At 45.3% G+C, this 14,704-nt stretch overlaps 1 protein-coding gene across 1 annotated transcript in view; it reads left to right on the top strand.

Moving 5' to 3' along the window:
- Positions 1 to 272: 272 nt before the first annotated feature.
- The window catches only part of NTNG2 (netrin G2), a 70,912-nt gene continuing 56,480 nt past the window's right edge, over positions 273 to 14,704 (top strand). Inside the window, exons 1-2 of the mRNA XM_088147063.1 lie at positions 273 to 1,191; positions 4,500 to 5,537. Of these exons, the coding sequence (XP_088003189.1) occupies positions 5,325 to 5,537 (213 nt within the window). The 5' untranslated portion in view covers positions 273 to 1,191; positions 4,500 to 5,324. The remainder of the gene's footprint in view (positions 1,192 to 4,499; positions 5,538 to 14,704) is intronic.

The raw sequence follows: 14,704 nt of genomic DNA, 5'->3' as shown, positions 1-14,704 counted from the left end.
AGGGAGGGAGAGAGAGAGAGAGAGCGACCCCAAATGTATCCCAAATCTGGAGGACCCCCCCCCCGGAAATCCTGCCTCTCTTCCCCTGCCCGGCTATTTCTCTCCCCAGCCCGCCCCACCTTCTGCACCTCGCATCCCCCCAAAGCCTGCGCGCCCCTCCCGCCCTTGAAGCGGCTGCCTTGGACGCCCCGCCCGCCCGCTCCGCCTTGCGCGGCCGGCGCTTCCTCCGCGCTGCTCCTTTAAGAGCGCCCGGGCCGCGGGATGGCCGCCGCCGGGCTGCGCTGGGAGCCCGCGGAGGAAGTTACGCAGCCCCGGCCAGGCACGGCGGCGGGATGGCAAGCCAGGTCGGGGAGGCTGGGACCCGCGGCGGCGCCTGAACTTGGGGAGTACAGCAGGACGTCGCCCCTCCGGCGCCGCCCTTGAGCATCCCGACGGCCCGCAGACAGAGCCCCTCTCCAGGCAGGGGAGGGGGCGCCGGGCGGGGGGGGGGGGAATGCGGACCAGCGGGATCCTCCTGCGGGGCGTTTCTTTCGGGAAGGAGAAAAGTTGAACGCCGCCCTCCGTGCCTGCCCCGCTGCCCCCTCCCCGCAGACCTCTGCCCCCTCCCCTCCCCTCTTTTTATAGTTTTGGAAGGCGGAGGGAAAGTAAGGAAGAAGGAGGAAGGGAGAGGGAGAAGGAGGGGTGGGAGGAAGGAGGGAGAGAAGGAAGAAAGTAAGAAAGTAAGAAAGAAGGAAGGAAGGAAAGAAAAAATAGGAAGGAAGGAAAAGAAAAGAAGGATAGAAAGAAGGAAGAAGGGAGGCAAGAGAAAAAGAAGGAAGGAGAAGGGAGGGAGAGAAGAAAAGAAGAGAGGGAAGAAGGAATGAGAGACCGGAGGACAGTGCAAGAGCAAAAGCTTTCTTCCCTTTTCGGCTCCCCATCGCATCTTCTCTTCTTCCCCCCACCCCCGGCGCATTTGCTCCCTCCCCAACTTCGCCGTGGGGCAGGAGCGGGAAGGCCCACTGCCCGGAGGTGGCGGCGGCGGCGGGGGGGGGGAGGTGGGGGCACGCGCAGCCCGCTTCTGCGGCGCCCCCTCTCTTCTGGCACCCGTCCCGCCGTCCGTCCGTCCGGCCACCTCCCAGCGCGCTCGCCGGGGCTCCTTCGGGGTCTCCATCCCGTTCGCGAGACGTCTGGACGGAGGACCTGCCCGTCCCGGTGAGTAGCGCGGAGATCCGGCGGGGTCCCGCTCCCTCCCCGGCGGCGTGCGGAAGAGTCCGCGGGCGCCCCTGCGCCGGGAGCCGTCCCCTCCAGCTGTTCCTGCGGCGGGTTGGGGGGAAGAGGGAGGCTGGAAAAGTTACGAACAACCAGCTCTATCAGATGGAGATGCTTGGAGGGGGGGGGGGTGAGTGTGTTGTCTATGTGCGCGTGTAAGCGTCTACACATGCACCAGTATATCGGGGGGGGGTTAGGGCTCCCATTGCAACGGACGTTTCAGATTTTTAGTGTGCATTTGTGCATCCTCAACCTTTCCGCGTTTCTGAAGCTGGTCTCGTTCCCCTCCAGGGGAAACGCTGAAGCCCTCCAGATAATTCGTATTAATCCCAGGTTTCTGCTCCCCCAGCCCAGTTCTTCCCTGCGCTCTTCTCTTGCCTCTAAACCCTTTTAATGGCCTTTTTCTTTTCCCAAACGCGCTTCTCTCTCCGGATTCACATCGCCCTTTAAAAGGAAGAAGAAGGGGGGAAAAACCCCATACATTAATCTGATTTTAATATTATGATTATTAAGGGGAGGGGGGGGAACGAGAGATATCTCCTAACAGGAAATGAATAACAACCCCAGAGATTTCTTTCTGTGCTCTTGGCATCCTGCATGTTTTTTTCCCCCCTGGATGTGTGTGTTTGTGTGTGTGTATGTGACTAAAATGTACCCGCTGAATCACTTTCTTTCCCCCCTTTTTGGTTACGGATCTGCTAGCAGCAGATTAGATCATCCGGTTTATTCATTCGGAGAGCAAGTAAGTCCGCCTGGATTTCTCTCCCCACCTAAAGTTAGAGGGCTGAATGTCCTCCTTCCTGGGTCTACTTACTCGGGAGTAAGCTCCACCGTGGCGTAGTGATTTGCAAAATTACAAGGCCACCGAGAGCGGGTGTAAATCTGCTTGACAATGAGACAACAAGGAGGTCATATTAATCACGAAGGCTTGGCACCCAACTTTCTGAAATCCCATGCCTGAGATTTTGCAGTGCCCGCTGCAAAACTTTCAAGGACACCTTCTCCCTCCCCCCCCCCCCATTTCTGCTCTCCTGCCTCGATTTCCAGATTACTTTTAGAGGCACAATTCCTCCTCTACAGCTTCAACCTTATTCAGTTGCTTCTTAGGCACAGCTCCCATTCCCTTCTCCCCCAAGCCAGTGCTTCGCCCCCTCTGATTCGGGGATCCCCCCGCCCCCCCCAAATAAAGTTGGTGGGAAGCTTTTGCTGCCTGGCATCCTGTCTTTCTGGTCATGTCTTCCTTTTCGGCAAAGTCTTTTGGAACAGGATTTGGAGAAGGGAATGTTAAAGTGTTTCAGAAAGACCTACCTCTGGCGTTATGAGGCCGTTATTGTTTTTCCGGAGAATGCAATTCCCTTTCTAAGCCGTTTAAGGTTTTCGGGTAGCTATTCTGTTTCTTCCATGCAGCAAATGTCAACTCTATCTCAACTTCAACAACAAATAAGATGGAAAGGGGAAGAAAAACAGAACAAAACAAGACCATTCATTTGAATGGCCGAACCCCAAGGATTGATCTCTTCCTTTCTAGACAAGAAGCCAATATTCTTTTTCTCTTTCCTGTCCAAATTCACTCCCCCCCCCCCACTTTTCTTTTTCTTGTGTGTTTTCTGGGAAAGATTGCATTTAATTGCCAAGTGCAGAATCAAGTTGACTTCTTAATTCCCCAGCAGGGTGTTGTAACCACTGGGTTTCCTCTTTATTTCAAAGGCGTGCTAATCCAATAAAAGAGAACAAGTGAGCTCAGTCCAGATACCCAGATAAAATCTAATTTTGTGAGGCAAGCTACTATTCTCAGATGACTGTCCTGGACTCTTAAAAAAAATCAAGGCATTGATTCCACTTGTTCCTGGGGAAGTGGAGTTTCTTAATAATAAAGATTTATCCTTGTGCGGTAAGGAAAGGAATATAACCCTTGTCAAGCGTTTGTTGAATAATAATAATAATAATAATAATAATAATTTTTTGAGAGCAGTGGTAAGGAATGTCTATAAAATACTCACGAGGTTCCAATATTGCAATTGCAGATTTAAGGGGGATAGTTTGTCCTGGGTATGTGCTGCCTTAACAAATGCCACCAGCTCATAAATGACGTGACAGATGTCTCCCAAAAGCCAATGTGGGTTTGTTACAGGAGAGCCTTTGTGTCTTTTCGGTTATTAATGTCAGAATTACTGGGTGACAAATCTGGCATGGCCAGGAAGCAATTGAAGGGGAGAATGCTTTATGGAAAAAGTCAGGTCTGATGTCAGAAGGGGGGTCACCGAGTAATTTCTGCATCGCTCCGGTTCCTCCACCCCTTGGCTTCCTCCCTGCCTCCCCCAGCTTAATCTTGACTTCAAAAATAGTAACCAGGTCTTCCCTTTCTTTGGAGATTATTTTCAGCTGGAGGAGCAGGGAGAGAGTTCTCTAATGAGCCAGAACACACAAGGCACTTGCAGATCTTGACCAGGTTAGCCTTTCACCTCTTTATTTTCTTTAAAGAGCTACGGAAGCAGACCCAGTTGAGTCTCTTGGAGAGATGAGTCTTAAGAGGAAAGTGGTGAGGGTGAAGCTGCTGGGGAACTTCCCAGCTCTCCCGAAAGCATGGTGGCACTTTGGCGAATCGGGCAAAGAGATTCTGTCCAGTTTGGTCAAGCAACGGGGGTTGTCTTTGGGCTCCTGATTTGGGGTGGAGGGGTGTGCTGGGGGTCCCTGTCTGTCTGATCATCGCACAATTTGGAAACGGAGCCAACGGGAGGGTCAGACATGGGATCCTCGTCTCACAAATGCCCCGAAAAAATCACTGCTGCTTATATTTTTGGAATCGCTGTGAATCTTTCAAGATGCTGATATTTCACTGTCCGGATGAATCTTCTTGGCAGAAGCTGGGCTGAATTTTCAGTTGTTGGATACATTATTTATTTGATTTGGCTTCCTAAGGCTTATGTTCAGACTCTTCATAGATTCCTGCTTATCCAGGAACAAGCCTCTTTTTGCTTCTCATATTCTTAAGGCACCACCTCTGGCTTTGTCGTGATTCTGTTGATCGCAATGTGACCCGGATCTAACAGTAGGGAGAGAGAGAGAAAAAAATAACATTTTGCACACCGGTCCTTCCGTGTAACATTAGAAGCCTCCTTCTGAGAAGATGCTCTCCTTTAATGCATTCTCTGGGGATCTCTTTCTCTTTCTTTTGCTGAATCAAAACTTTATTTTTTTCCCACCCACCAGCTAATCTGGCTTCTTTTTTTAAAAAAAAATTTCTGTTGCAGGCTGTGGTGCCAAAGGGGTGAGTTGCTTCCCCTTGATCATCCTGGAGAAGCTGGACACGTGGTGGTCCTCGCTGGGAGTGTTAGATGCTGATGCGTTGAAGGGCGTGAAACCGGCAGCTGCTTTCTGCTAGCATCTCCGTTTCCTGCAAAGAAGAAGAAGAAAAGCAGCACCAAATCCATTTATTCATTTTTTAAAAAATCATCATCGCCGAAACTGTCCCCTCGAACTTTCTTGGCAAAGGAGCGATCTCCGGGAAGATTTGAGGCGTGCATTCTATTTTTTCTCTTTTTCTTTTTTTAGCCTAAAGCATTCATTTCCTAAAACAAAGTGAACGAAAGCATCGGGCAGCTTGAAAGCCCTTTGCTGGGTAGCAGTTAGCATCGGGTGGGACTGAAAACTATACTCAACCACATAACTTTTTAGCCCTTCTTCACACACACACACACACACATACACACACACACACACTCATATATGTCCTACCACCGCTGCCCTCGACTGGTCAAATTTCATCACAAAATGAGAATTTGATAGCTCTGCCGATTGATTGAAGAGAGTCACCTCTAGCTCTCTTCACATCCAGACTGCTTAGCGGTTGAAGTTGAACAAGACTTGATTGCTGATCAGTTGGAAAAGCGGTGCCCATCGTAGAGCTGTTCCCCATGGCTAAAACAGAGAGATAAAGAAGGGCCACCATCATCAGCTGGGCTGCTTCAGGGTTGGTCTTCCATGTGAGGTTTCCATGCTGATCCGGAGAACCTCCCCAAAGCTGGTCTGTGACTTGCTCAAGATTCCAGGATCCCTTGCCCTTGGTTTCATCTGCCATGCTTCACCACGCGGCACTCTTATTGCACTGTCTGCCTCTGGTCATGGGACAGTATGATATCTGCAAATCCTGGGTGACCACAGACAATGGGCCAATGTGGGAGTTTTACGCTTGCCAGCCCAAAGCAGTGGCCATGAAGGACTTTGCTACCGTCAGGGTGGAACCATCCGGCATCACCTGTGGGAATCCGCCCGAGCGCTTTTGCACACATGTAAGTAACACCCGTGTCTGTTTATTTGCATCCTGTTTCACTCTATTTGCACTTCTCCCAAAGTCTCGGTGGCCACCCCAGAGCACTATGAAAAGTGGCTGCCATATTTGCACGCAACACCAACCGCTGTTAGTGGGACGTATGTATGTTTTGTCAAGTTTCAACGTCAACATAGTCCAATTTTGGTCTTGATCCGGCCCCAGCCTTTTCATCAAATGCCAAGGGTCTCCTTTGGCCCAGGAAACGCTGGTGGTCTGCAGCCCTTGGGGACAGTGACACCAGTGAAGGTGAGACAGATCAGAGAAATGAATGTTCAAAATCGAATAGTTGTATCTTGAAAATGTGAGAGTTAGAGGAGGTGGGGAGGAAGAGCAGCAATTTAATCTGAGTTTGGTCCTTGACACGTCTGGTTTTTTCAAAAGTATTCTGTAGGCAGAAAGCCCTCCTTTTATTCCAAGATTTGCAAATAAAGCTGGGGAAAACTCTTTTCTGGAACAAACTCTAAAGTATGAAGATGTGCTTTTGCTTCCTTGTCCTTGGTAGAGTGCCTGTGTTACATGTGCAAGGATGGAGGTTGGATCCCATATTAAACTGGGAGTGAATCTTCTCTAGGAACCAGGACAGTTGCAGTCAGCATTATGCCAGGGGACTTAACATAAAGAAATTTTACTGGGTGAATGGGGGACTGGACCTTGTTCTTTAGCTGAAGGACAAGGATTCAGCAGTCAAGAGATGGCTTTACAAGGTGGGGTAGAGCTGGGGAAGAGGACTTACTGGTCAGTGGGCTGCCAGCACTGGCTGGGTAGACAAATGAGTTGAGTTGGCTTAAAGCAGGTTTTCTGATGCATTTTAAGGATCAATATCTGTGTTGGATTTCTGAATTTAAATGTGGCCATGACAGGAATAATTGGAGTCTCCTTGCTGCCTCATTCATTATTGCCTAAACATGGAAATGGTCCTGGAAATTTAAGCCGGGGGGGGGGGGGGCGTGTCTCCACATGGATTGTTTAATGAATGTATTAGACTGGGAGTTTTTATCTTGTGCAAATTCAAGAGGTTGGGGTACATATTTAAAGTCCATTTAAGTGTGAAGTTGGAGAGCCTCAAAGCTCTCCAGATGTGTTGGACATCAGTTCCCATCAGAAGACATTCTTCTCCCAACGTTGCCCTTCAGCAGAATCATTGACTGCAATTTCCATGGGACAAGGATCGTTTTGAATTCCTGGGCTGAGTTAGCATAAAATTACACATTCAGGTGGCAAGGCAGGCCAAACCTGTGGGTTAATTGTGATTCAGCATCTTGTGGGAACTTTACCATTCACGGGTCATGAGGACTAAGGCTAGATTTGTTCATTGGAGCAACCTATATTCCCTCAGTACGGCAACTGAGATTCCTTCCTTGGGTGTAAGATTTCCTATATTGTGTGAATTTGACTTCAAGGGTGATGGACAGAGAGCTCTGGTTCACTCCGAACTCCAGACTACCCCAGCTGGTCCAGTACGTTGTGTGAACCAGCCAAAATGTCCTCTTGTTCTTGTGTGAGAAATACCCATTGAGAGGAGAGAGAGAGAGAGAAAAAGGAATAGTCTTTGTGCTATGCCAGTAATAATGATAATAATAGTGCTATCATAAAGAATTAATAATAATGAGAAACTTTCAAAAGCTCTGAAAACAATGCTTCCATGTTGATCTCATTGTCTAGAATAAAACTGTGGGAAGTTGTCCAAATCTGGTTTCCTTTGCATTATTTATTTACTGGAATCACCCCTCATCGTATACCATGACTTGCCCCATTACAATTGATTGAATGAAGGAAAGTTGGTGAGGGGTTTTTGATATATATATATATATATATATATATATATATATATATATATATATATCAATCAATCAATCAATCAATCAATCATGGCTTTTTTATTTTTAATCATCTTTATTATATTTGAACCCATCTTTAATCTCGAAACAAAGTAAAAAGAAATTAAAAGTACAAACTTAACATAGAAGCTAGGAAGAAAAAAAGGAAAAGAATAAAATGTACTTATCAGGAGACACCGGTGAATTCACTTCTGGGCAGTTGGTGAGTTTGCACAACACGTGAAGCCACCAGCCATGGTTTGATGAACTGCAAAGGCTGGTTTGCCTGCTGTGCAAACCAGGTTTGTTGAGGGAGGTTCTGCACGGCAGCTGTAACTCTCAGCCAATGTAGGATGAGTGGTAAGAGAACATTTACAAACGCACAGACCTGAAGGGTGTATGTGTACTTGAGTGTGAAAATGTTCTTTCTTCTGTTTTACCTCCTCTTTGAAGTGGGAAAGTTAATCGGCTCAGATGGAACTTTTTTAATTAAAAATAATCCCGCTGTTTTGTCAACTACTTTATAAATCACCGCCGAGCAGTCTTTGTGAAGCTTTTGGTTTCACTACTGCCTTGCAAATAGATCTATAAAAGTTACAAGCTGAAGGGAGGGTGGGGGGAAGGATCATTAACTGGCTGGTCTAGACATCCCCACTGTGATGTAATGGTTAAGGTGTCCAAGTAAAAGGGGGGAGATCTTGGTTCAAGTCCATCCTCAACCACAGACGCTCATAGGGTGGATTTGGGGCCAATCATTCCCTCAACTCAACCAACGTCACAGCGTCATGGCTGTGGGGAGGAAGTGATCCAGGGGAATGTCATGTATGTTGCCTTGAGATCCTGGAGGAGAGGCCAAAAGAGAAATCTAATAAATAAAAATATTTATTTCTGATGCACTGGTCCAAAAACGAAGACTTCTCAAGGGAAGTCTTAGGGAGCCAGTATGTCTGGTAAGCCACAGAGATGTCAAACTGATAGGCGTGCCCCCATGTCATTGTGCAAATGGCGCACTTCTGCAATGGAATCATGACATTTGAAGTTCAGGTTGCCACATCCTTCCCTTGAGGGATGCCTGACCCTGGGGGCGTCTCTACATTTCTGGGGTTAGCCCCCAAAGGAAGAAAAGAAGGAAAGAGTGTTTTTCTTCTCTGTTGCAAAACTTTCTCTTGCCTGGAAGGAAATCCTTCTCTCTACTCCCTTCTCCATGGCCAGTCTCGGAGGTTGATTGGTCAGGACCTGCATGGTGGGTGGGGCTAAAGCAAGTTCTGGGTGGGGCTAGAGCAAAAAAAAAAAAACGGTAGGGAGAAATTGGAGGTGTGATTGTTAGGAGTTCCTGGAAGCTTACAAAGGCATGGAATGAACAAAGACAGAAGGAGGATTTTCAAATTTGGATTTTCCTTGGCTCCAAACATCAAAATGTCACAAGTCAGCCCCCCAAATGATACAGCCACAGCGAAGCAGAGCTGAGGGCAAGATACCGCCTTGCATAACAAGGCAGGGAGCTAATGATGTTTTTTAGATCAAAGGTAAAACTCAGGAGGAAAAAAAAACCCCTAAAGGTCGGTTTTAGATCTCATTATTGGCTTGGAGATGCTGAATAATGGATGGAAAGGAGCATTAAGGGCATATATTTCTCTTTCTCTCTCTCTTTTCCCCTTTTTATTTTAAAAAAGGAGAAAGTCTCCATAAAAAATTCCTAACTAGTTCCATGTCTTTGTTTCTAAATTTTAAGGAGGAGGCATTTAAAGGCATTGACATATATTGAATATAATTAATGGGTGAAGGAGGAAATGAGCAGAAGCAGAGATTAATTTTTTAGCCCCCCAAAAAACATTTTTTAATGTTGTCTTTGAGCTCTGGAGGAGTGATGGTCATTGCAACGTGTTTAAGTTTTATGGCATAGCATGTTGGGTAAACTCAGCCATCATGGGTTGCAGACCATGGTTTCAACCTGTTGAGTGAACCCAACTAAAATGTGGATTGGTCAGCCAAACCATGGTGAATCAAACTATGGCTTAGCACAAGGAGGGAATAAGACTGTTGAGTCTTATTCAACCTTGGTACAAGAATTATAGGCGGTGGCCAACCCTTGTACTTCTTGAATGGATTGGACAGGGTTAGAACTTCATAAGCCATTGTTCATTAGAAGGGGCAAACCAGTTTGAACCAACCAACAGCAGGGGAACCTCCATCAAGACCCATCAAGGGAAATACTAATATATATATGACTACAATGTGGGTGGGCCACATTGAAAAGTGGAGAAGACCCTGCCTCAAATATCTAAAATACAAGTATATGATGCCCCCCACATTCTTTTTAATGATGCTTAATGCATTTCATTCTTGAATAACATTCATGAACTCTCTTCATGGCCTAAAAGACAGAAAAGGCCCTTGCATTAAAAAAAAGAATCACTTAATTTCCCCAAAACATTCACTTTCCATGCCCATCCAACAGCTAGTAGGAGTCTTTAATTTGTTATTCACCAGTCCTAGGACAGATGATTTGCTGATGGGGTTTCTATTTTATGCAAGAATCACCAGGATGTCTAAAGCAAGGGTGCTACAGTTAAAAACAAAATGAAAACCAAGATTTTCCTGCAAATCTTCCCCCAAATGAAAGGACAGAAAATCTAGGATACACTTCAGCAGGATATGGTCCATTCTCCCACCCATGATCCTGGATGTGTTCAAAAATATTAAGTGTGGTCATCCAATATCATTTTCTTTTCTTTTTCTTTTTGTAATTTATATGCTAGACACTTCCCTGGTTTATTTGCAAACTCAAAGTTCTTTTGCTTTACATAATTCATTTTTATTTCCATTTCTCTCACTGTTAACATAGATCATTGTCATTGTAAAAGCTTAATTTGTTGAGAAATACTTCTCTGGAAATGTCTTTAATTCTTCTTTTTATTTCATCTAAAATAGCTTGTGTTTTCTCTTGACCCTTCTTCTTAAATTCACTATTATGTGGTATAAAATAACCTCGAATAAAAGCTTTACTCGCATCCCAAACCATTCTTAAATCAGTGCCTTTACCTAAATTCTTTTCAAAAAACTGTTTTCATTTCTTTTTACAATCCTCCACTGTTGCTTCTTTCTGTAGCAACATTTCATTTAGTCTCCATCTAACAGAATTAGATTTTCTTTCATAAACCAAACTCGCAGGAGTATGATCCAAAAAAGGCTGGTAATATCTCTACTTTAGTAGCCAAATTCTTCAAAACCCATATCGTATCTATTCTTGCCAAGGATCTATGTCTTTCAGAGAAGTAGATGTGCTCTCTTGAAGGTTAAGTGTGGTCATCCAGGTGCCCCAAAGGTGGCCTTCTCTGTATCAGAGACTCAGACACTGGAACTATCATCTCCACCCTCCCTACAATTTTGTGTAATAGTGGATTTCCTCACCAATAAAGATTTAGAAAACCATTATATAAACAGTCAGCTGTAAACTTCCTTGTAATCACTGAAGAGACTCACTTCTTACCAGATCATAAGAAATCGGAGAGAAAGAGCATCGGAAAGTCTCCACCTTCAAAGACGTAGGAATATATTAGTTCTAAATGGGAAATACTTCACTCGCTGCAGTTCTTGAAATTCAATCCCTTTCATCTTAGTAGATCTTGCTGATGAGAACTCTGGGAGAGTCTGGCTGGAAAAGAATAATTTTTCATTTTAGGCAGCGACCAGAGAAGCTGACATTTCCCTTGCTTTTCTCTCTCTTTTGCAACTGACAATGAACATTCTGTATTGCTGAGGAGTTCTTGGGGAATGAATTACGTGGGGGGAATGTCCCTTTTTGGTGGCTCAGTTCTAGCCAAGCTTTCGTGCAGTTTATCCAACTAAGATTCCCTCAATTTAGCTCGATTTCCATTGCCATTCCTCACCTAAGAATATATCCGTGTAAAGATACATCTGTCTGGTATAGGGTTGGAGAGCTGAGCCAATTTAAGTCATGCAAAGATTGTTGTTGTGGCTGCTCTCTTTTGAAATACTGTTTGGAGCTCTGCAGAAATCCACTCTTCCATTGGAAATCTCTCTTGCTTCCTCTCTTCTCCCAGAAACGGAGCTACTGGTCCTTTAAGGGATAGGTGACTTGACGGATTTGCAGCTCACCCTGAGTTGCTCAACAGGTGACTGGAGGTGAAACGGACAGAAGAGACAAACAATGTACAAAGCATTAGACATTTTAGTTTTATTTTTCTTGTCTTTCTTTTCTTTTACGTGGCACTGAGACATTTTTTTGGGGGGGGATTGGAACTTTCTGCGGTTTGGGGTGCTTGGCATTTCTGAGTAAAGCCGATCACAGATTCCTTGAAACTGTTATTGACGGTTTGGCAGTTTGGAAGGACTCTCAGTTTACCGTTCACAGTTTTGCCGTTCTCCAGTTTTCAAGGTGACTTTTCTAAACAACAAGCAGGTCACAACATTCAGGGCTCACAGAGTTGGGATGTCCTCCTGATTAAAGACTGAGATTTTAAAAGTAGCCTTTGCTCCAAGCAAACACTTGAGAGAAGAAGCGAAAATATTCCTTGGGGTATCAATGCTCCAAATTCGGAAGCCAGTTTTAGTCATATTGAGCCGTTCTTTCCACTCTGCGGTGTGTGACGTTGCAGGGCTGGGGGAGAGGGGCTGTTGGGTGGTTTCTGTTTTTGTTGGTTTGTCTGCACAGTTCCTCAACTCTCCAGTTGTTCCTGTCAATGCCCTTCACGGAGGGAATATCGTAAAAATGAATTGCAAATTCCCCGTCAGGTTGAGGAGGCAGGAAAGAGGGAGGGGGGGGTGGCCAACAGGCCCCAATACATCTGTGATTGAAAAGCAAAGGGAAGCGGTGAAAAGAGCAGATGTCTTCAGTTGAGCCAGACTCCTGCAGCTAAAAAATGAGAAATTATGCCGGTAGGACTGAGCCAAGTTGCAGAACTGTAGGCTTCTCACAGAATTCTATTTTGCCTGGACCAAAGTGCTAATTCATTTAATTTGGGGGGGGGGGGCTGGACCCGAATCTATAGGGTGATTTTTTTTCTCCTTGTCAGTGTGTTTCCTAGGTTTCTCTCTCTGCATTGCCCCAAAGATGCTTTTTGTTTGATGAACGCATCGGGGAAAGAGAAAAAAACATTTCTGATGAAGATCTCTGGCTTGTTCTCTGGCTTGTTCATCCGGGCACCAGCAGGAAACAGGGATTGTAAATGAGAAAAAATGTTGCTTATTTCTTTCTCGGTATTTCATGGGAAGACAAAGTTTTCATAGCCCAAGGCCACCCTTCTGTAAAATATCTGTTTCAGATGGCAGGGAATGATGAAATACTTCACCAAAGAGACACCACAACGGCGGTTTTTGTCTTCTCCCTCTGCATTACTTCAGTGGGTGGGAGGCTATTTTTTCTGCCTTTAAGAAAAACAGTCTCTGTTTTGTCTGGCAGATTTCACAGCCTTGAAACTCTTACTGGTCCAATCCCAGGCTAATGTCGGGGACGGTACCACTGGGGAAAACAAACTAGGGAACTAACGACTATTTTGTGAATGGCAGGAGAAACGTTCAGCCCTTTGAGGTAGTCTAGACAAAAAACCCAAACTATGAGTACTAACACTTTATTGTAAGGTTACAGTAACAGAGTCCTGCAAGTCTGAAAGGACCTCTCCCTTCCCCTGCCTCTACTTTCCAGAAAACTAGGGAAGGTCCCTTCTCAGATGCTTTCTCCACTCCCATTCCTTTGGTGGGCTGAGATGTCTCTTATCTGCCCTAGCTGCAGGTCTTCCTCCAAGGTTATTCTCATAGCTCATTACAGAAATCACCTGGAGCAGCACTCCAAAATACTCGGGAGTAGTTAAATCTATTCCAGTTCGACCCATCCAGCCTTCCATTTAACCCTCCATCTTCACATCTCTGCAGTACAAATCTTAAATACCTGGAATGGTATTTATTCTGCATGTCATACAGGCAGTCTTCATGGATAGCACACACCTGAGCTGGCCACAAATTAGACTTTTGGAATTCCTGAGAAAAGGGGATGAACAATTTCTCCTAATTTCTTGATGGGGAGAGGAAATTCTTCAATGCTTTTCAAGAGCAGAAGGTCCCCTTTGGGGCGACAGTAGCCCCATAATGAATACCTCCCATGTGTTCGTTCCGTTCCAATAGACTGAATAGTTTTGTTTTGATTATTTATTGATTAGTCAAACGGCCGTATCAAATCAAATAGGATAAAATAATTCCGCATATGGAAATATTTAAAAATATTCAGTGAAATAACCAGATATGATCATTCCCTTGGCAGTGGTCCCCAATCTGATCTCGATAGGAAATTCTCCATTGGAATAGACTGAATGGAAGCATAGGGAGGCTGTAGGCTGCTGAAGAATGGGTTGTGCAAGAGACAACTCACACACACACGCAGACGGCCATCTCGGTCCTTCCGAGCCTTTCTGAGTTTCTGATTTGAGAACCACGAAACCTCTAAAACCAGGTGCAGATCTTAAATTAGCCCGTTTTTAGGACTATTTGATTTCCCACACCAGCTTGACTTTAAATGAGTTGGATGAACGATTTTGCCACTCTTGATAGTACAATGAATGCAGAGAAGGACAGTGATCCCAGAAGCCTTCTTCTAAAGCCACAATCTGCTCCTTGTTTGAGACTTGTGGGCATGACAAAGCTGTACTAGAAGTTTATATTCTTTGCAAACATTCAATATCGAACTTGGCATGTTTGGGGTGGACGTGGAGGTGGCTAGGAAGACAGATCAAGCGAGAGAGAGGCCTATGGACCGGATCTCAAAATTGCACCACCTGATATCTGCAAGTGACGTATTTACATTGATCAGAAAACAACCGAGATGTCCAATGTTGCTTAAGGACTTCAGGGAGGCTGGTGCAGAGAGCAGCCTCAAAACTCAGGATTATCTTAGCATCATTTGTATTTGATGAAACAAGAAAGGGCTGCAGGACAGCGAGGTAAATCTCTATATTTTCAATGTGCAAATTGGGGGAAATGTATGTATTATTTTTAAGGGGGAACCCCATAAACCAGCTGAGCAAAAAATTGCAATTTGATTTCTTTGGGGAGTGGAGTTGCTCTTTTTACCTGTGCAAAGGTATACCCTGCGGTTGACTCACTCTGTGGCTGAAAAGAAGCTTTTTAGCCATTCACTTGGGTTTCCTCTAAATGGGAATAAATGTTTCACATCTTTACAGCATGTTAATCGGCTGCAACCAAATTTATGGAAGCACGGTATTTTAATTGAGGCTGAATGCAGCTGTTGGATTACGAGGGGATAAGCTAAGATCACAAGCAGAAATGAGTGACGCAA

This window comes from Python bivittatus, unplaced genomic scaffold (assembly GCF_059951505.1).
Source record: "Python bivittatus isolate LINGU-HERP-01145 unplaced genomic scaffold, Pbiv_v1 ctg000160_np1212, whole genome shotgun sequence".
NCBI classification, from domain to species: domain Eukaryota; kingdom Metazoa; phylum Chordata; class Lepidosauria; order Squamata; family Pythonidae; genus Python; species Python bivittatus.
This window is presented reverse-complemented; position numbering and strand designations above follow the sequence as displayed.